General features: G+C 50.5%; 1 protein-coding gene across 1 annotated transcript in view; it reads left to right on the top strand.

Annotated features, from left to right (window-relative positions):
* Positions 1 to 11,013, top strand: part of B3GALT5 (beta-1,3-galactosyltransferase 5) — a 37,355-nt gene extending 26,342 nt beyond the window's left edge. The window contains exons 3-4 of the mRNA XM_072969408.1: positions 1,070 to 1,235; positions 1,893 to 11,013. Of these exons, the coding sequence (XP_072825509.1) occupies positions 1,893 to 2,828 (936 nt within the window). The 5' untranslated portion in view covers positions 1,070 to 1,235 and the 3' untranslated portion in view covers positions 2,829 to 11,013. The remainder of the gene's footprint in view (positions 1 to 1,069; positions 1,236 to 1,892) is intronic.
* Positions 11,014 to 13,614: the final 2,601 nt, after the last annotated feature.

Here is a 13,614-nt window from a genome sequence, read left to right on the forward strand (position 1 = left end):
GGACTGAGATTCATTCATGCGAAGGATGCCAGGAAGAGGCACAGGAGAGGGGATGAGAGCCAGGGTTTACTACTGAGCGAGCTGCTGAGGGAGAGCCAACTCATCCAGGGAAGGAAGCAAAATAGAATACAGAAATAATTGCATCTTGTTTCTGCGTTGACTCTTAACGTTTCTCTCGCAAATGTATTGTGGGAAAAAATGCAGTTTGGTCCCCTTTACCCCTGCCCCCTGCCCCTGCTTCCCCTCCTCCCCGCCGCCAAGATACACCACACACCTGAGCCCTTCAGTAAACAAGCTCGCAAAGAAAGGGGTAGAATTCTTGGCAGCCCGCAGGCTAAGACGCACCCTCAAAGTCCCTTTGCTTATGGCGGTGATTCCACTGAAGTCGGTGGGGGCTCCAGCTGGTCAGGCATTCCACGGGGCGCCCAGAACAGGAGCTGGCCTGAGTCAGCCTCCAGAGAGTCGGCTAGTTCTGCAAAGCTCCATCCTTGTTCCATTTCTCTTGTGGGGAATGAATTTGGAACAGTTTTCCACTTGGTGAAAAGAGGTCCTCTTTTGCCATCGAAGTAACCAACCCTTTCTTCATTTCACTTGGTCACTTTCTTTTCGTGCTGGCCCCTCTGTCCTCTCGCCCAGGGTAACATTCTGAAAACGGACACTGAGTTGAGAATTGACGGGTTTCTTTGCTGTGTTAGGTTCTTTAAGCATCAGCTATAGACTCTGTTATGTAGAGAAGCTAAGTTATCAATATGAGAAGTTGGACTGTGATTGACTTATGATTACGGGTCTCCTTAAAAAGCTCTGGGTGTTGTCCTAACCCATTAGGCCAAAGAGATTCTCAGATATTCTCATGCTGTTATTATTACTGTTGACAGGTGAACCATGTGGTGGGGTTTATCTTGATCGTACCCATTTTACAGATAAGAAAAGTGAGGCTGAGATTCAACTTCTCATAGGTATGTAGGGCATTGGTCCTACAGCAAATGCTTTAGCCCAACAAATGGTGAAGAGCTGCCGGTGAGGCATGAGTGACTGGAGCAACACTATTCTTTTTTGTTTTTCCTTATAGGGCTTCCTGAGGAAAAGAATCATCTTTTTTTTTTGGTAAACAAACCAAGCCCAGAAGCTGATAGTGCCGGACTTCGTACGCCGACAGCTCTTTGGAGGGAATTTCCTCTTGGAATCTACCCTTTGGCTTCGTTTTCAAAACAGAGGTTCATCTCACCCAAGAAAGAGTGAGTTATTTGCTTTCTTAATGTTATAAGGCTGATGTGGATGATCCTGGATTTGTCGAGAATAAAAGAGTTGGGTGAGCAGAAGATGAAAGAATCAGGAGATTATAAAAAGAAACCTAAAAACCAAACCAAAACAAAAAACAGCCACTGCCAGCAGGAATGGAATTCAAAGGCAGTTGTGGCGCATCTGAAAACTGGTCTTGCATCTCTCTGGGAGTGATGAAATGGTGCTTAAATCAATTAGAGAAGATTGCCAATGGCCCATCCTTTAGAGCTAGAAAGCCTGGTTTCCAGTCTTGCAGGCTCTCCAGCTGGATGCCATTGTGGAGTCAGTCCAGGCAGCACTGGCAGAACTTAGTGATGTGCTTCCGTATCCTTCTAGATTAGGAATCTGATGCTCCCATGGGTGAAGGCTGGCCAGCTCTGGAACCAGGACCAGTGCCCAGTTCCCTGTGGTCCTGATCTCCCACCGTGGAGGGAAAGATGCTGCCTCAGTGTGGGACCACAGCACTCCACTTCTGTGTGCAGTGAGATTCCAGAGTTTTCAAAACATGAGCCGTGAAACATGGATCTCTTTCCCCATCTCAGCCTCCCCGGGGAAAGCTAAACTTGCCCTCCTGCTTTTGAGGTCTGACCGTTTGACTTTGTTCCTTTCAGATGGCTTGTGTGAAGATGAGGTGGATTTATGTTTCCCTGGTGGTCCTGGGAGTCCTTTGTCTGTATCTTAGCCCGTACACTCTGAATCCTTTTGAAGAAGATTCATTTGTTTTCAAGAAAGAAAGTGGAAACTTCCTTCAGCTCCCAGATACAGACTGCAGGCAGGATCCCCCCTTCCTTGTCCTGCTGGTGACTTCGTCCCCCGAACAGGCATATGCTCGCATGGTCATCCGGAACACTTGGGGAAGAGAACAGACCGTGATGGGAAAACAAATCAAAACATTCTTCCTCTTGGGAACCACGCCCGATAAGGACGTCTCGAAAAAAGTGGCCCAGGAGATCCAGCAGCACCGCGATGTTGTCCAGAAGGACTTCTTGGACGCTTATTTCAATCTGACTCTGAAGACCATGATGGGCTTAGAGTGGGTCCATCGCCTCTGTCCCCAGGCCGCTTTCGTGATGAAAACAGACACCGACATGTTTATTAACGTCTTCTATCTGACCGAGCTGCTTCTCAAGAGAAACAGGACGAGCCGGTTTTTCACTGGCTACTTAAAACTGAACGAATATCCCATTAGGAGTAGGTACAGTAAGTGGTTTGTGAGTAAACAGGAATATCCGTGGGACAAGTACCCACCCTTTTGCTCCGGCACCGGCTACGTCTTCTCCAGCGACGTGGCGGGTCAGGTGTACAATGTGGCTGAGAGCGTCCCGTTCATTAAGCTCGAAGATGTCTTTGTGGGGCTCTGCCTGGAAAAACTGAAAATCAAACTGGAGGAACTTCATTCTGAGCAGACTTTCTTCCCCGGTGGGTTACCCTTCACCACGTGCCGTTATAAGAGGATCGTGGCCTGTCATCATATCAAGCCTCAAGATATCCTGAAGTATTGGCAGGCTCTGGAAAGTTCCTGGGAAGAAGAATGTCCACATAGCTGAGGGGAGCCCCAGGCTCATCTGGTCACACGTCGGACAACTCCTGGTGATGGTTTTTGAAAGATCTTGGGTGGTGTTGCTAAGACTCCTCAGGGGGCAGGGAGGGGGCGGGGAAGGAGGCAGAAGAAGAGGGGCCTGGAGCGGAAGCCTGAACGACACGGCCGAGGACCCCCACTTGGCGCCCTGAGCGGTAACAGACAGCACCTCTCGAGTACCTACCTGTTGTACTGTGTCCAGTGGACACCTGTGTGGTCTCCTTTCAGGGGTCAGCATCCTCCAGAGGTGGCAGGTGGTACCATCCCCATTTTACCCAGAAGGAAACAGCAGCTTTGAGAGGAACCGGAACCTGTGCCAAGGCGTGGGGCCGACAGACACTGGAGCAGGGATGAGAATCCGGTGCTGTCAGCATCCAGGCAGCAGCCCCCAACTCAGCCCTCTCTGCCCCGGTGCTGCCTCCCTGGGAGAGGATGGTGGTGAGGAAGGCTGAGGGCAGCCTGGTTGCTGGCATCCATCAGGCCCTTTCTAGGGTCCCTCCGCCTCAACTCCCATCCCTGTGCTTTTAGTACGGACACTGGGGTGGACAGACGCACCGCCAACTGCCTTTGTTCACTTCGATGGGTCCAGTTAACCTGAGAGCCTGTTGGCAGCCTGGCACTCCACTCCTTGCAAAGCGCATCCTGGAAGATACCCCTACAGGGGCTGCAGTCATCCTTGAAGAAACACCCAGCTCTAGCCAGAAATCAGTTTTTACAGTTTTGGCTCAGAAATTACTATGAGGCTTGGCCCGTGGTACAGACTTCTTGGTCCCTCTGCTGAGACCCCAAGAGTGTGGCATCTCCTCCCAGCCATCTTGGCAGCCCCACCTGTTTGCCTGTTCACTCCACATGCCCTTGGTCTGCACTCCAGGTCTCCAAGTGTGGACTGAGGGGCAGTTGTTACCATCTGTGAAGGATTCTGGGAGCTTTTTTGGGAATTCAGGTGGACTCAAATCAAGATACGCTCAAGAACCCCCTGGGACACTGAGAACTGAATGAGGTCTGGTCCAGGAGGGAGTCTCCCTGTGCCCATAGCCCAAACCTCATCCCAGCTCAGCTCCTTTGAATTTCTCAGATGGCCAGGGAACAGCTGAGTTTGTGGTGTGGAGTTTCCCCTTTGATACTCTTCTCCAGAGGTTTGTACGAGCTTGTTCTACAGGGTGGTGTAGAAAGGAGGCACCTCTGCCCGTCAGCCACTGTCATGTGATGTGCAAAGCCATCTTGCTCCCAGTCACTGGATGATCGGTTCTTACTTTTCACTTTAAAGGACTGGACTTTTCCAGCACTCCAAGCCAAGACCTCATGTGGCTTGTAAGTGCTGGACGAAGCTCTTATTCAAACTCAGGAAGAGATGTTTGCTGCAAAATGTTCATGGCAATGTTGAACTGCAGAACGAGGTCTGGCACCCTAGTCTGCAGGGTATTTCTTAAGCCTGGATGGAGCTGCTTCTTGGGAGATGCGTTTCCTTATCCTGGCTGCTGTGAACATGCTCGGGTCATGTTCAGAAAAGCCGCCACCTCAGGTGGGAAAATCAGGGAGTAAGTTTCTCTTTCGAAGCCAGATATTGCCAATGCCACACCCCTCGTAGGACGGGCTGCCTTGGATTCTGGAGACAATGATGGGTCTGGAGAGTGAAAGGTTTGTCTGGCAGTAGGGCTGGGTCGTGCGTTTATGTCCACCTTGTCTGGTATGCTTGTCCATGTGGCCACTGGGATGGGTAGTTGAGATGTGGCTAGCTCAGGGTCCGTCTTTTCAGCATCCGTCCAAACCCCACAGCCATAGGGAGCCCTGAGCACAGGCTCAGTTTCCCCCACAGCCTCTGTATGTTCTTAAAGGGTTTTCTGCAAAACACGTTGTTTTTTCCCCGTCTTGTCTCTTTATGTAATGAAGATTTTTTTTTCCCTTTAGGGAAAAATTATCTTGTGACTACAGAACTTGAAGGGGTCTTTGAGCTCCTGCCATCCTGCCTTTACATAGGGTGAAAAAAAAGCTCAAAGAGACCCAGAGACCTCACTACTTATTTGTCATGGACTGCAGGTTCCAGAGGGAGTCGTCTTCCAGGACACGGTCTTGCCTGTGTGTGGGAGCAAGAAACTGGGGAGGCGTGAATTAGGAGGCAAAGCTTTTCTGGTAACACCCAACGTGAGTTTCGGAGCGGGAGAGGAGAGGAGTTGGCTGGTGGCGCGGCGGCTTCTCTCATAGGCCTCCAGGGAGGAGTGCTGCTGGGAGACGGTGCTGTTGGCCAGGCCCCGAGACAGGGCTTTCCCGGCGTTACCTCCTTCAGTACTCACAACGGCTCCACCGGGGAGGTGACGACCACTTTCCCTGCTTTACAGGTGAGGAACCGAGGCAGAGAAAGCGAGCAAGAACAGCTCGCTCAACGTTATGTAGCTGAAAAGTAGCAGGAATAGGATGTGAAGACAAGCTAGGGGGGCACCGTGCGCGGCGGGCACACACAGGGCGGCGGCCCCTGGCCCTGAGCTGACTCGAGGGGCGCAGGGAGCGTCCTCAGGGATGCAAGCGCCCACTGCCTTGGCACGTAGGCTGCACATCTGGCCCTTCCTCAGTCTCCCACCACCACGCTTGCCCACCTTCCAGCGTCTGAACCTCCCCCTCCTGTAGGAAGGAACCACTGGGGCTCCTATGGCACCAGCCCCTCCGCTTTGGGGCTTCGTCCCCAGCTCTTCTTACCTCTGCGAGAGCAAGACTCCTGCCTGGGCCTCGCTCTCGCCCTCGCCGTCCACCTCCCCTCAGCTGGACACCCCGCGTGCGCATAGGCGGGCCGTCGCTTTCCACCTTCCAAACCGTCTTAAGCATCCTTTCCCGCACTGCCCCGCTTCTGCTCCCTTTGCTTTGTTTACCCCGCAAGAGGATTTTCCATATTTGTCTGCCCAAATTTGTCTCCTGCTCTGTCTGCAATCCCCTCTCATCAGTTTCTGGTGCTTGAGTCCCTCAGACGGGTCTCACTGAGGTCACTGAGGACCCGCGATGCTCCGCCCCCATCTTAGCGCTCTGGTCACCGGTTCCAGGACACCTGGTGCTCCTGGTCCTTCCACTTGCAGGTCACTCCTTTGCTTGTTCCACCGCCTCGCTCTGCATCTAAGAATGGGGCGCCCAGGGCTTGGCCCTGACCTCCTGCTTCCCTGGTTTACTCTGGTGGTCTCACCCAGCCGCAAGGTTTAAAATTCCTCTGTCGTGCTGATGGTGCCCTGCTATCTCCAGCCCAGAACTCTCTCTTGCTCTTCAATCTCATGTACTCCACAGCCTGCCTGACATCACGTAGTGAGCAAACTCAGGCCTGAACTTGGGATGACCCTCTCCCCCACTCTTCCTGGGACACCCCAGGCATGCTCTGCCCGCCTCAGGGCCTTTGCGTGGACTGTTCCCTCTGCTAGGGTCGCCCTATTTCTCAGTCTCATGGCCTGCTCCTTTGCCTCTTCAAGTCTTTGGTCAGCTCTCTCCTTGATGAGACCAACCCTGATCACCTTCTGTGGAACTGCATCGCCCAGCCCTGTGTCCTCTTGCCCTGTGATCATTGCACTCATCACTTTCCAACAGAGTATACAATGTCTATTTATTGTAATGTGTCTGTTTCATTGACTGTTTATAGTTCATCTCACTTGAACAAAAGCTTATGCAGGAATGGGGCTTTATTGTCTTCCTGATTTACTCAAATTCTTAGCACAGTTCCTGGCACATGATAGACGCTCAGTAAAGATCTGTTGAATGCAACTGAAGTGACCTTTATGGAAGATGGTTTTAGAGGGGAAGAGGTGAACTGTGGCGGAAAGGGGAAGGATATTTAAAATGCAGCCAACACTGTGGTTACAACATACAGTTCCTCTACAAATCAGTAAGTGGGTCCTGAAATCCCACTTTTGCTGAAAGCTGGGACCTGAAACCCTAGCACTGCTGTATGGCAGGGCTTCTTGACCCACTCCCCCTTTTTCTAGAATGGAAAACCTCACGCACTGAGAAATGGATAGACCCCTGTAATGTGCCTGTCCTCCAGCCCCCACACGGCTGACCTCCTCCCACCCACCACGGCCGTCTGTTTTCATGATTCTTGACACCTGCCTCTTTTCCTCAACCATATCCAGCTTTTAGTCCCAGGAGAATGACAGCAGTAAACCAAGTTGTCCAGAAACAGACCAGGATCATGAGAATGACTTCAGCCCAGTTGTCTTCTGGGCAGAAGTAACTCCATACGTATGCATCCTTGGGACGTGAGAAACCACGCCACGCCAATATTCAAGGTTACCTTTTAAAACTGGAGCTACGAAGCATCGCCAGCTTTCCCGAGCTGTGCAAGTGGATTCTGGACTCGGGGGCCACTGCTTGGTGTCCCGGGGTCTGGGCAGCCTGGGTGTCAGGAGTGTGGATGGTCCACGGTTACCCAGGAAGGGTGTCACCTTATGGGTCTATTTTGACCTCACTGAAGGGATTTAGCAGCTGAAAGCTGGGCCCTGGTTTAGGAGGCAATTTCCCTGATAAACAAGCCTTCAAGGACTATGTTTAATAATAGAAAAGTAACGTTTAGTTGAACATGTCCTTGTTGACTTCAGAAACTATATATATACAGTGGCATGGAATAAGCCACTTGGATGTGACAGCAAATTGCCCAACATTTTAACTTTACAAACTGCAATCCTTGCCTTTTGTTTAATAACTGGACAGTGTTACCCTGCCGTCCAGTCTCAAAGACACCTAAGGGGAGTCACATCAGTCGTTTGGGTGGAGACCCTAGTGTCACAGCGCCTCTTTGGAGGTTGCATTTTGCACACAGGTCTGATGGAATTATCCTAAAACTCTGTCCCCTTTCCTGCAAGCACAGTCATTGAACTCTTTTGCAGAAGCCTTAGGTGCCCTGTAACGTCCTGCACACATTATATTCTTAAAAACATCTATTCACATTGAATGCAAAGTCAGTCTGTCCTTACTTCCTGTTATGCTCTGAGGTTAACCACTTTCTCTGATACGGGTTCTTACCTTGACCCCAGGACTGGGGTTCTCCTTCTGACCCCACAGACCAGAGTTCTCAGTCTCATCCCATGTCCCAAGGTTCTCAGCCTGATCTCATGGACTGAGGGTCTCACCCCAAAAATGATGGGCCCTGGAAACCCCAAGACCCTCTCACTCTTCTTTTCCTGCTGCCAAGGTGTGTCTGGCCCGGGGTCACGGTCCTCATTTCTGTAGATGAGGGCAGCTGGAATGAAAGGTGACAAAACAGGTTCAGATGAAGGTTCAATTGCTGTGTTTCTGAACGTACAGGGGTTTTAGGGCTCTGGTCCCACCCCTTTCGTTTCGGCATGAAAACCAGAATTGGCAGAGTTCAAGCTTCAGCCCAGCACTCGGAGCGGCTCCTGGCCCTTGGCCTGATGCTACATCCATGGGGCAGAACTGCCTTTTCCTTAGTCTTGTTTTGAGCTAAATGTACTTACTTCCTATTTGTCTTCAAACACACCGTTGTGACCACGTAGCGCTCTGTAAAAAGGCAGGAAGGAAACACACAAACCAGCAAAACCTGTCAGGCCCCCTTTCCTCACTTGAGCTCCGTGTCTCGAGCCAGCAGCCCGAGTAGCCTCTGTTCCTGGAACCCCAACAGGTGCGTGTCTGAAATGCGCAGCTGGAACCACACTCAGCTCCTCCTGCCCCCGAGCCCGGTCTTCCCCTGGGGCTTCCGGTCTCAGGAAGCGCTGTCACCGTCAGTCCCCTCAGTTCTGTGACTTCCCTCTGCCTTGCTTCGCTGCTGCCTTGCCTGACGGTTGCTGATTCCTGTGGATTTGGCCCCTTTCTTCCGTGACCAGCGGTGTCACCTCAGTCCAGGCCACCACCTAGGCTCAGCTGGCCTCAGGCCACATGCTTCTGATTGGCCTCACAGATCAGGTCATGTCGCCTTCCAACCTGTCCTCCACTTTACCTCCAGAATACTTTTTTTTTTTTTAAAGCAGACCTGATTAGGAAACTCAGAGACCCAGAGAAGCTGGGTGATCGCCCCAGCGGACTCTGTCCTCCTGTCCATAAGTTGTGGGCTGTTTCAGAGGTCAGACCAGAGACCCCAGCTTCTGCTGGGCACCCCAGCACAGCTCCAGTTACCCCTAAAGGCTAGCATCATATACTTTTAAAACACAGTGAATGAATTTTCATGAGAGTTCTTTGATCCTATTGTGTGTGGTTACTCTGTTGTTGGGCTGCCAGGGTTTGAATTCTACCTCCCTTCCTCCCTCTATAAGCAAATTACCTTTCCCTCAGTTGTTTCATCTGAAAAATGGGACCATAGTCATTCCCACCTCACAGGTTTATTGTGTGGTTTGAGACAATGTGTGCAAATTGCTTGATAATGTGAGTGTGTCCTGATGATTGGTGAGGTTTGGTCTGTGAATTGTGGTGCTCACTGTAGTGGCATGTTTATAGTGATCTGCAGGCAAATCAAGAGATCTTTGGGGTGAGTCTTTAAGACTTCATTTCAGCTCCTGCTCCGTTATCTTCTTGTAATCTTCCCTGGCACTCTTGCAGAAGTTCTTACCTTCATGGCCTTCAAAATCTCAGATCCCAGTGTTTCTAGACTCGGTTAATTCAGTAGGTGTGACGAACTGAACCGGTTAAAAAAACAAATGGAGCTGGAGGTGCCTTAGAGATTCTCTGCCCTTTAAAAAGCAGCCTCCTTTCTCCAGGTGAGAAAACCCAGGCTCAGGCTCAGGAAAATGGAGTCACTTTGCCCAGTCCTTCCATTAGCGGCTTCTGCAGGATTGGGAACCAGCATCAGAAAGCTCATGTCAGCCATTCATTCTCTTATTTATTCATTCACTGGGCAAACATGCTCAATCCGTTTTATAGGACGTCAGGAATGAGGGTCAAGCTGAGGTTCACGGCCCTTGAGTTCTGCAGACACCCCTTGTCAAGAAGAGGATGTGTTGACAACTGAAAGAAGTGTTTGTTCAGAGCCTTCTCTGTTGACAAACACCGTAGACCATTTCCACACCTGATGTGCCCTTGAGTCCTCACAATAGCTCTTCTCATTATAATGAACCTCCTAGTTTTGAGCTGAGAAATCTGACATTCAGAGTGGCTCACTGTCTGACCAGGGAGGCTCAGATGTGGCAGAGACCACCCCCAACCCTGGACCTCCAATGCCTTGCCCTCCACCAGGGTGTGGTTGGTGAGTCCTCCCATGGCGCTTAGGGACTCCAAAGCCTCCTGGGTTCCCCACTGGAAGCTCAGGGCTGCCCCCGCCCAGCCGCCCACGGGGTCTGCCATCTTGTCTTTCTCCCACTTGCCATCACTTGTTTCCCAAGTGTTGACTGCATCTCTATCTGCTCCTTCTCTGTCCTCTTTGACCCTCTGAGACTTGACCCTTTGTCATCTGTGACGTCCCCCAGAACCTCCTGTTTAGCTAGGTCCTCCAACTTGTCCTGTCCTGACCAGCCCCATCTTGAGTTCATTCAAGTTCTCCATCTGACAGCTCCAACAAGTTCCTGGCTTCAGAATGCCAACTGAAATAAAATGTACAACCTGAAAGTTGAGACTTATGTTTTATTTGGCCGACATTTCTCAGGACTTAAGACTTAAGCCCAGGATGACAGCCTCTCAGATGGCTTTGAGGGACTGTTCCGAAGAGGTAGGGGAGGAGCCAGGATATATAGGCATTTTTATAACAAAGACCAGGCAGTCAGAACATCAAAAGATTCCTGTTAACTAGACCAGACATCTCAAGTTAAATAGTTTAGCGCTTTTCTCTGTATGAGAAGGTGCAAAGTTCTGGGCTCACTGAAATCGCTCCTCTACATGCACCTAGCGGTCCAGGGCCCGTGTCCTGTTCTTCCACACCCTGCGTCCCCTCAGGGGCACCGCTGGGGGTGTCAGCAGAGGTGGGGCTGCCTGCTTGTCTGCATCCTGAGTTCCTTCTCCTCACTGCTGAGGGGGGACGGTAGCGGCTGATGACTTGATGGCTGCGGCATCTTTTGTTTACTGATACGTCTGGCAACATCTTCTGTTCACAGGAACATGAGCCCCTCCCGTGCAGTCCAGCCCACTTTCCACCTCTCTCTACCTAAAGCCCTTGCAAGACAAGCCATTTCTCGAAAGACTGTGGGTTTAACACTCCAGGCATTGGCTTCTATCAGTGTGTGTGTGTGTGTGAAGGTGTGATCCACGGCTCTACACAGAGGCACCACACTCGGGGAGAGCCGGTTTCTCTGTTACCTGCCCTCCCCAGGAGTCTGGGAAGGGCAGTGAGGAGATCAAGGCGACTTTGCTCACGTGGGATGTGAAGAGCAGGTGCCCTGGGGCTCTCAGCCTTCGGGGCAGCAGGGTGGAGCCTGAGAGGTCTCACTTGCCGCCTGTTACACAGCAAGCATGGGCCATGCACTGTGCCTGTTGAGGCGGGAGCACGGGTTGCGGGAATGGACCGCCGTCGCCTTGTTCCGAGACGTTCCTGAACTCCAACTTTCAGGCAGGAAGTTTAGAAAGAGTGAAATAAAGTGAAAGAGATCGGACAGCGTGCTGGATATGGACGTCCTTCTCAGAAACCAGGCCGTGCTCACGCTGCTGTTGGGAGTGGGCTGCAGCGCCCCCGCGGCGCGCCCCGGCTGCCCGGGCAAAGGCCAGCGCGGCGGCGCCCGGCCGCTCTCCACGCGACAGCGGGTGGCTCTGTAACAGGGCCAGTAATTAACAAGCCTGCTGGGCTGTAACGGCTGCCGTGCGCCTCGTTTTCAACACGGATGAGATGTTTACCTTTTCTGTGTGCGTCCCATTTGAAAGTATTTCTTTTCCCATTATTTTTTTAAGAAGAATTTTAGCATTTGTCTTACCGGGACTGACATTTCAGCAATTTCCTGATTGTTAACTTCTCCCGGGCGTCTCCGCCCTCCGCCCAGGCGCCTGGCGTGTGTCTGGCGGGGAGCGGGTGCTTGGTGATCAGCCGCCGGGTTAGGTATCCGGGCCGAGTGCTGGGCGGTCTGACTAAGTAGAGGATTAAGTGAACTGCGGGTCCCTTCAAACGTTAGCTCCTGAAGTCTCTCTTATCGATTATTATTACCACTTATTTTCATTTCTGTTGATTCTACCTGATCCAAAAATCTCTATGTGAACTTGAGCTGAGGTGTCCTGTGAACAAACTCTCAATTCTGTGCCTGGGGATAGGAAATGTGCTCACATTCTCTGTTTTGAATTTGATGGAAGGATTTGTGGCTTGTGGGAACTTAGGGGTTCCTCGATCTTCCTGGTTTGAAAGTATGACCATCAGGAAAAGATGCTTTGTTCCCAGATTTGCCCTGAAACTGAGCCGTGATGCTGCCTGCTCTCTCCCGCTCCCTTCCCCTCCGCCCTCCCCCAACCACCCTTTTGGGGCGAAGAGCCACGAAGGCTGGGTGGGCACAGGGGATGGGGGAGTGGGGGTATGTCTTCGTGCCTGCCATTTGGAAAAGGGACAAACTTTTTTTTTAATTAATTAAAAAAAATGAATTCCTTTCTTACCAGGCACAGTCAACCTTAAATATAAGCAGAAAGCTAAATTCAAGAGCCAAAGGTAGTTTTTGCTGTACCAGTGTTTTGCTTTGTCTGTTCGTTCTGCTACCTCCATCCTCTGGTTTAAGAAGTCCGTGCCCATGTGGGCAGGTTTAGGTGGCCAGGGTGACGTCCCCCCAGCCTGGCCCTGGGCTTGTGCCTGGCATGCTAGCGGGAAGTCAGTGCAAGGTCTTCAAGGGCCCAGTCCTTTAGTTCCCAGACAAAGAGACAAACCAAAGAAGCAGTGATACTCTTAGTTAATTTGGGACTATATCAGATGGGGAGAGTTGATTTATTTTCCACCTGGTCAAATAAGACAACAAGACAAATCTGGCTGTCTGGATTTCCATCTTCATGACTGGAAACTACTTAATGCCAACCGAGGACACTCTGTTTTCCTAAAAGACAAGAAATAAACTACAGAATGACATTTGATAACATTGCGTCCTTGTATTTTAGGGGACTTTACTAGATTCTAATGTCATCTTTTGGGAGTAGGCATATGTTTTTATTTATAATTTATTAATAATGGTATTTATCTTTAATCAAAATTAAATTATTACCATAGCATAATGCACTTAATTACAGTTAATTCTAAGTTGTAGACAGAGCTGGTAAACGGGCTCTTCCTGAAAAATCAGCAATGTAAGGTGGTAAACTGGACAATCTTTTTTTTTTTTTATCTTACATTGATGTTTTCTGTATTTATTTTGAGTTTGGGAAAATATTTTTTAAATTTGACTTTGATTGTATATGCTTAGAAAAATGCTTATCTTTGTAAGAGATGGAGAGCTTCTGTTTCCTTTGAGTTTCAGAAGCACAGAAATGCTGACCCTGGCAGGGTGTTTGGTGGGGAGAGCCCGGGTGAGTGGGGCCAGTGAGGCCTCCCGTCAGGGACCAAGCTCAGGTGTTAGGAGGCAGGTGCCCTGTGGAATTAATTGTCTTTCTCTCAGGTATATTTATATTTTTCAAAAGCTCTCATTTAAGTTTAAGAAATCAAGCCCCTTGAATTGATGTAATTGTACCTTTAGAAGCTTCGTGGTAACTCATCTCAGAGGCTTGGATTCGTGATCTTTCAAAGTGTCATTTCAATGGAAATAAAGCAATTGAAATGGATGTGTCTTTCTCTGACTTGAGCGTGTGGCTGCCACAATTCCTGTGCTGTTACGGGCCTGAAGTCACTGTTCACCCCTGGTCCCCGTGGGCTGCATCCTGGCCCGTCTCAGACACAGAACAGAGGTGGGAGGGTC

This window comes from Vicugna pacos, chromosome 1 (assembly GCF_048564905.1).
Source record: "Vicugna pacos chromosome 1, VicPac4, whole genome shotgun sequence".
NCBI classification, from domain to species: Eukaryota; Metazoa; Chordata; class Mammalia; order Artiodactyla; family Camelidae; genus Vicugna; species Vicugna pacos.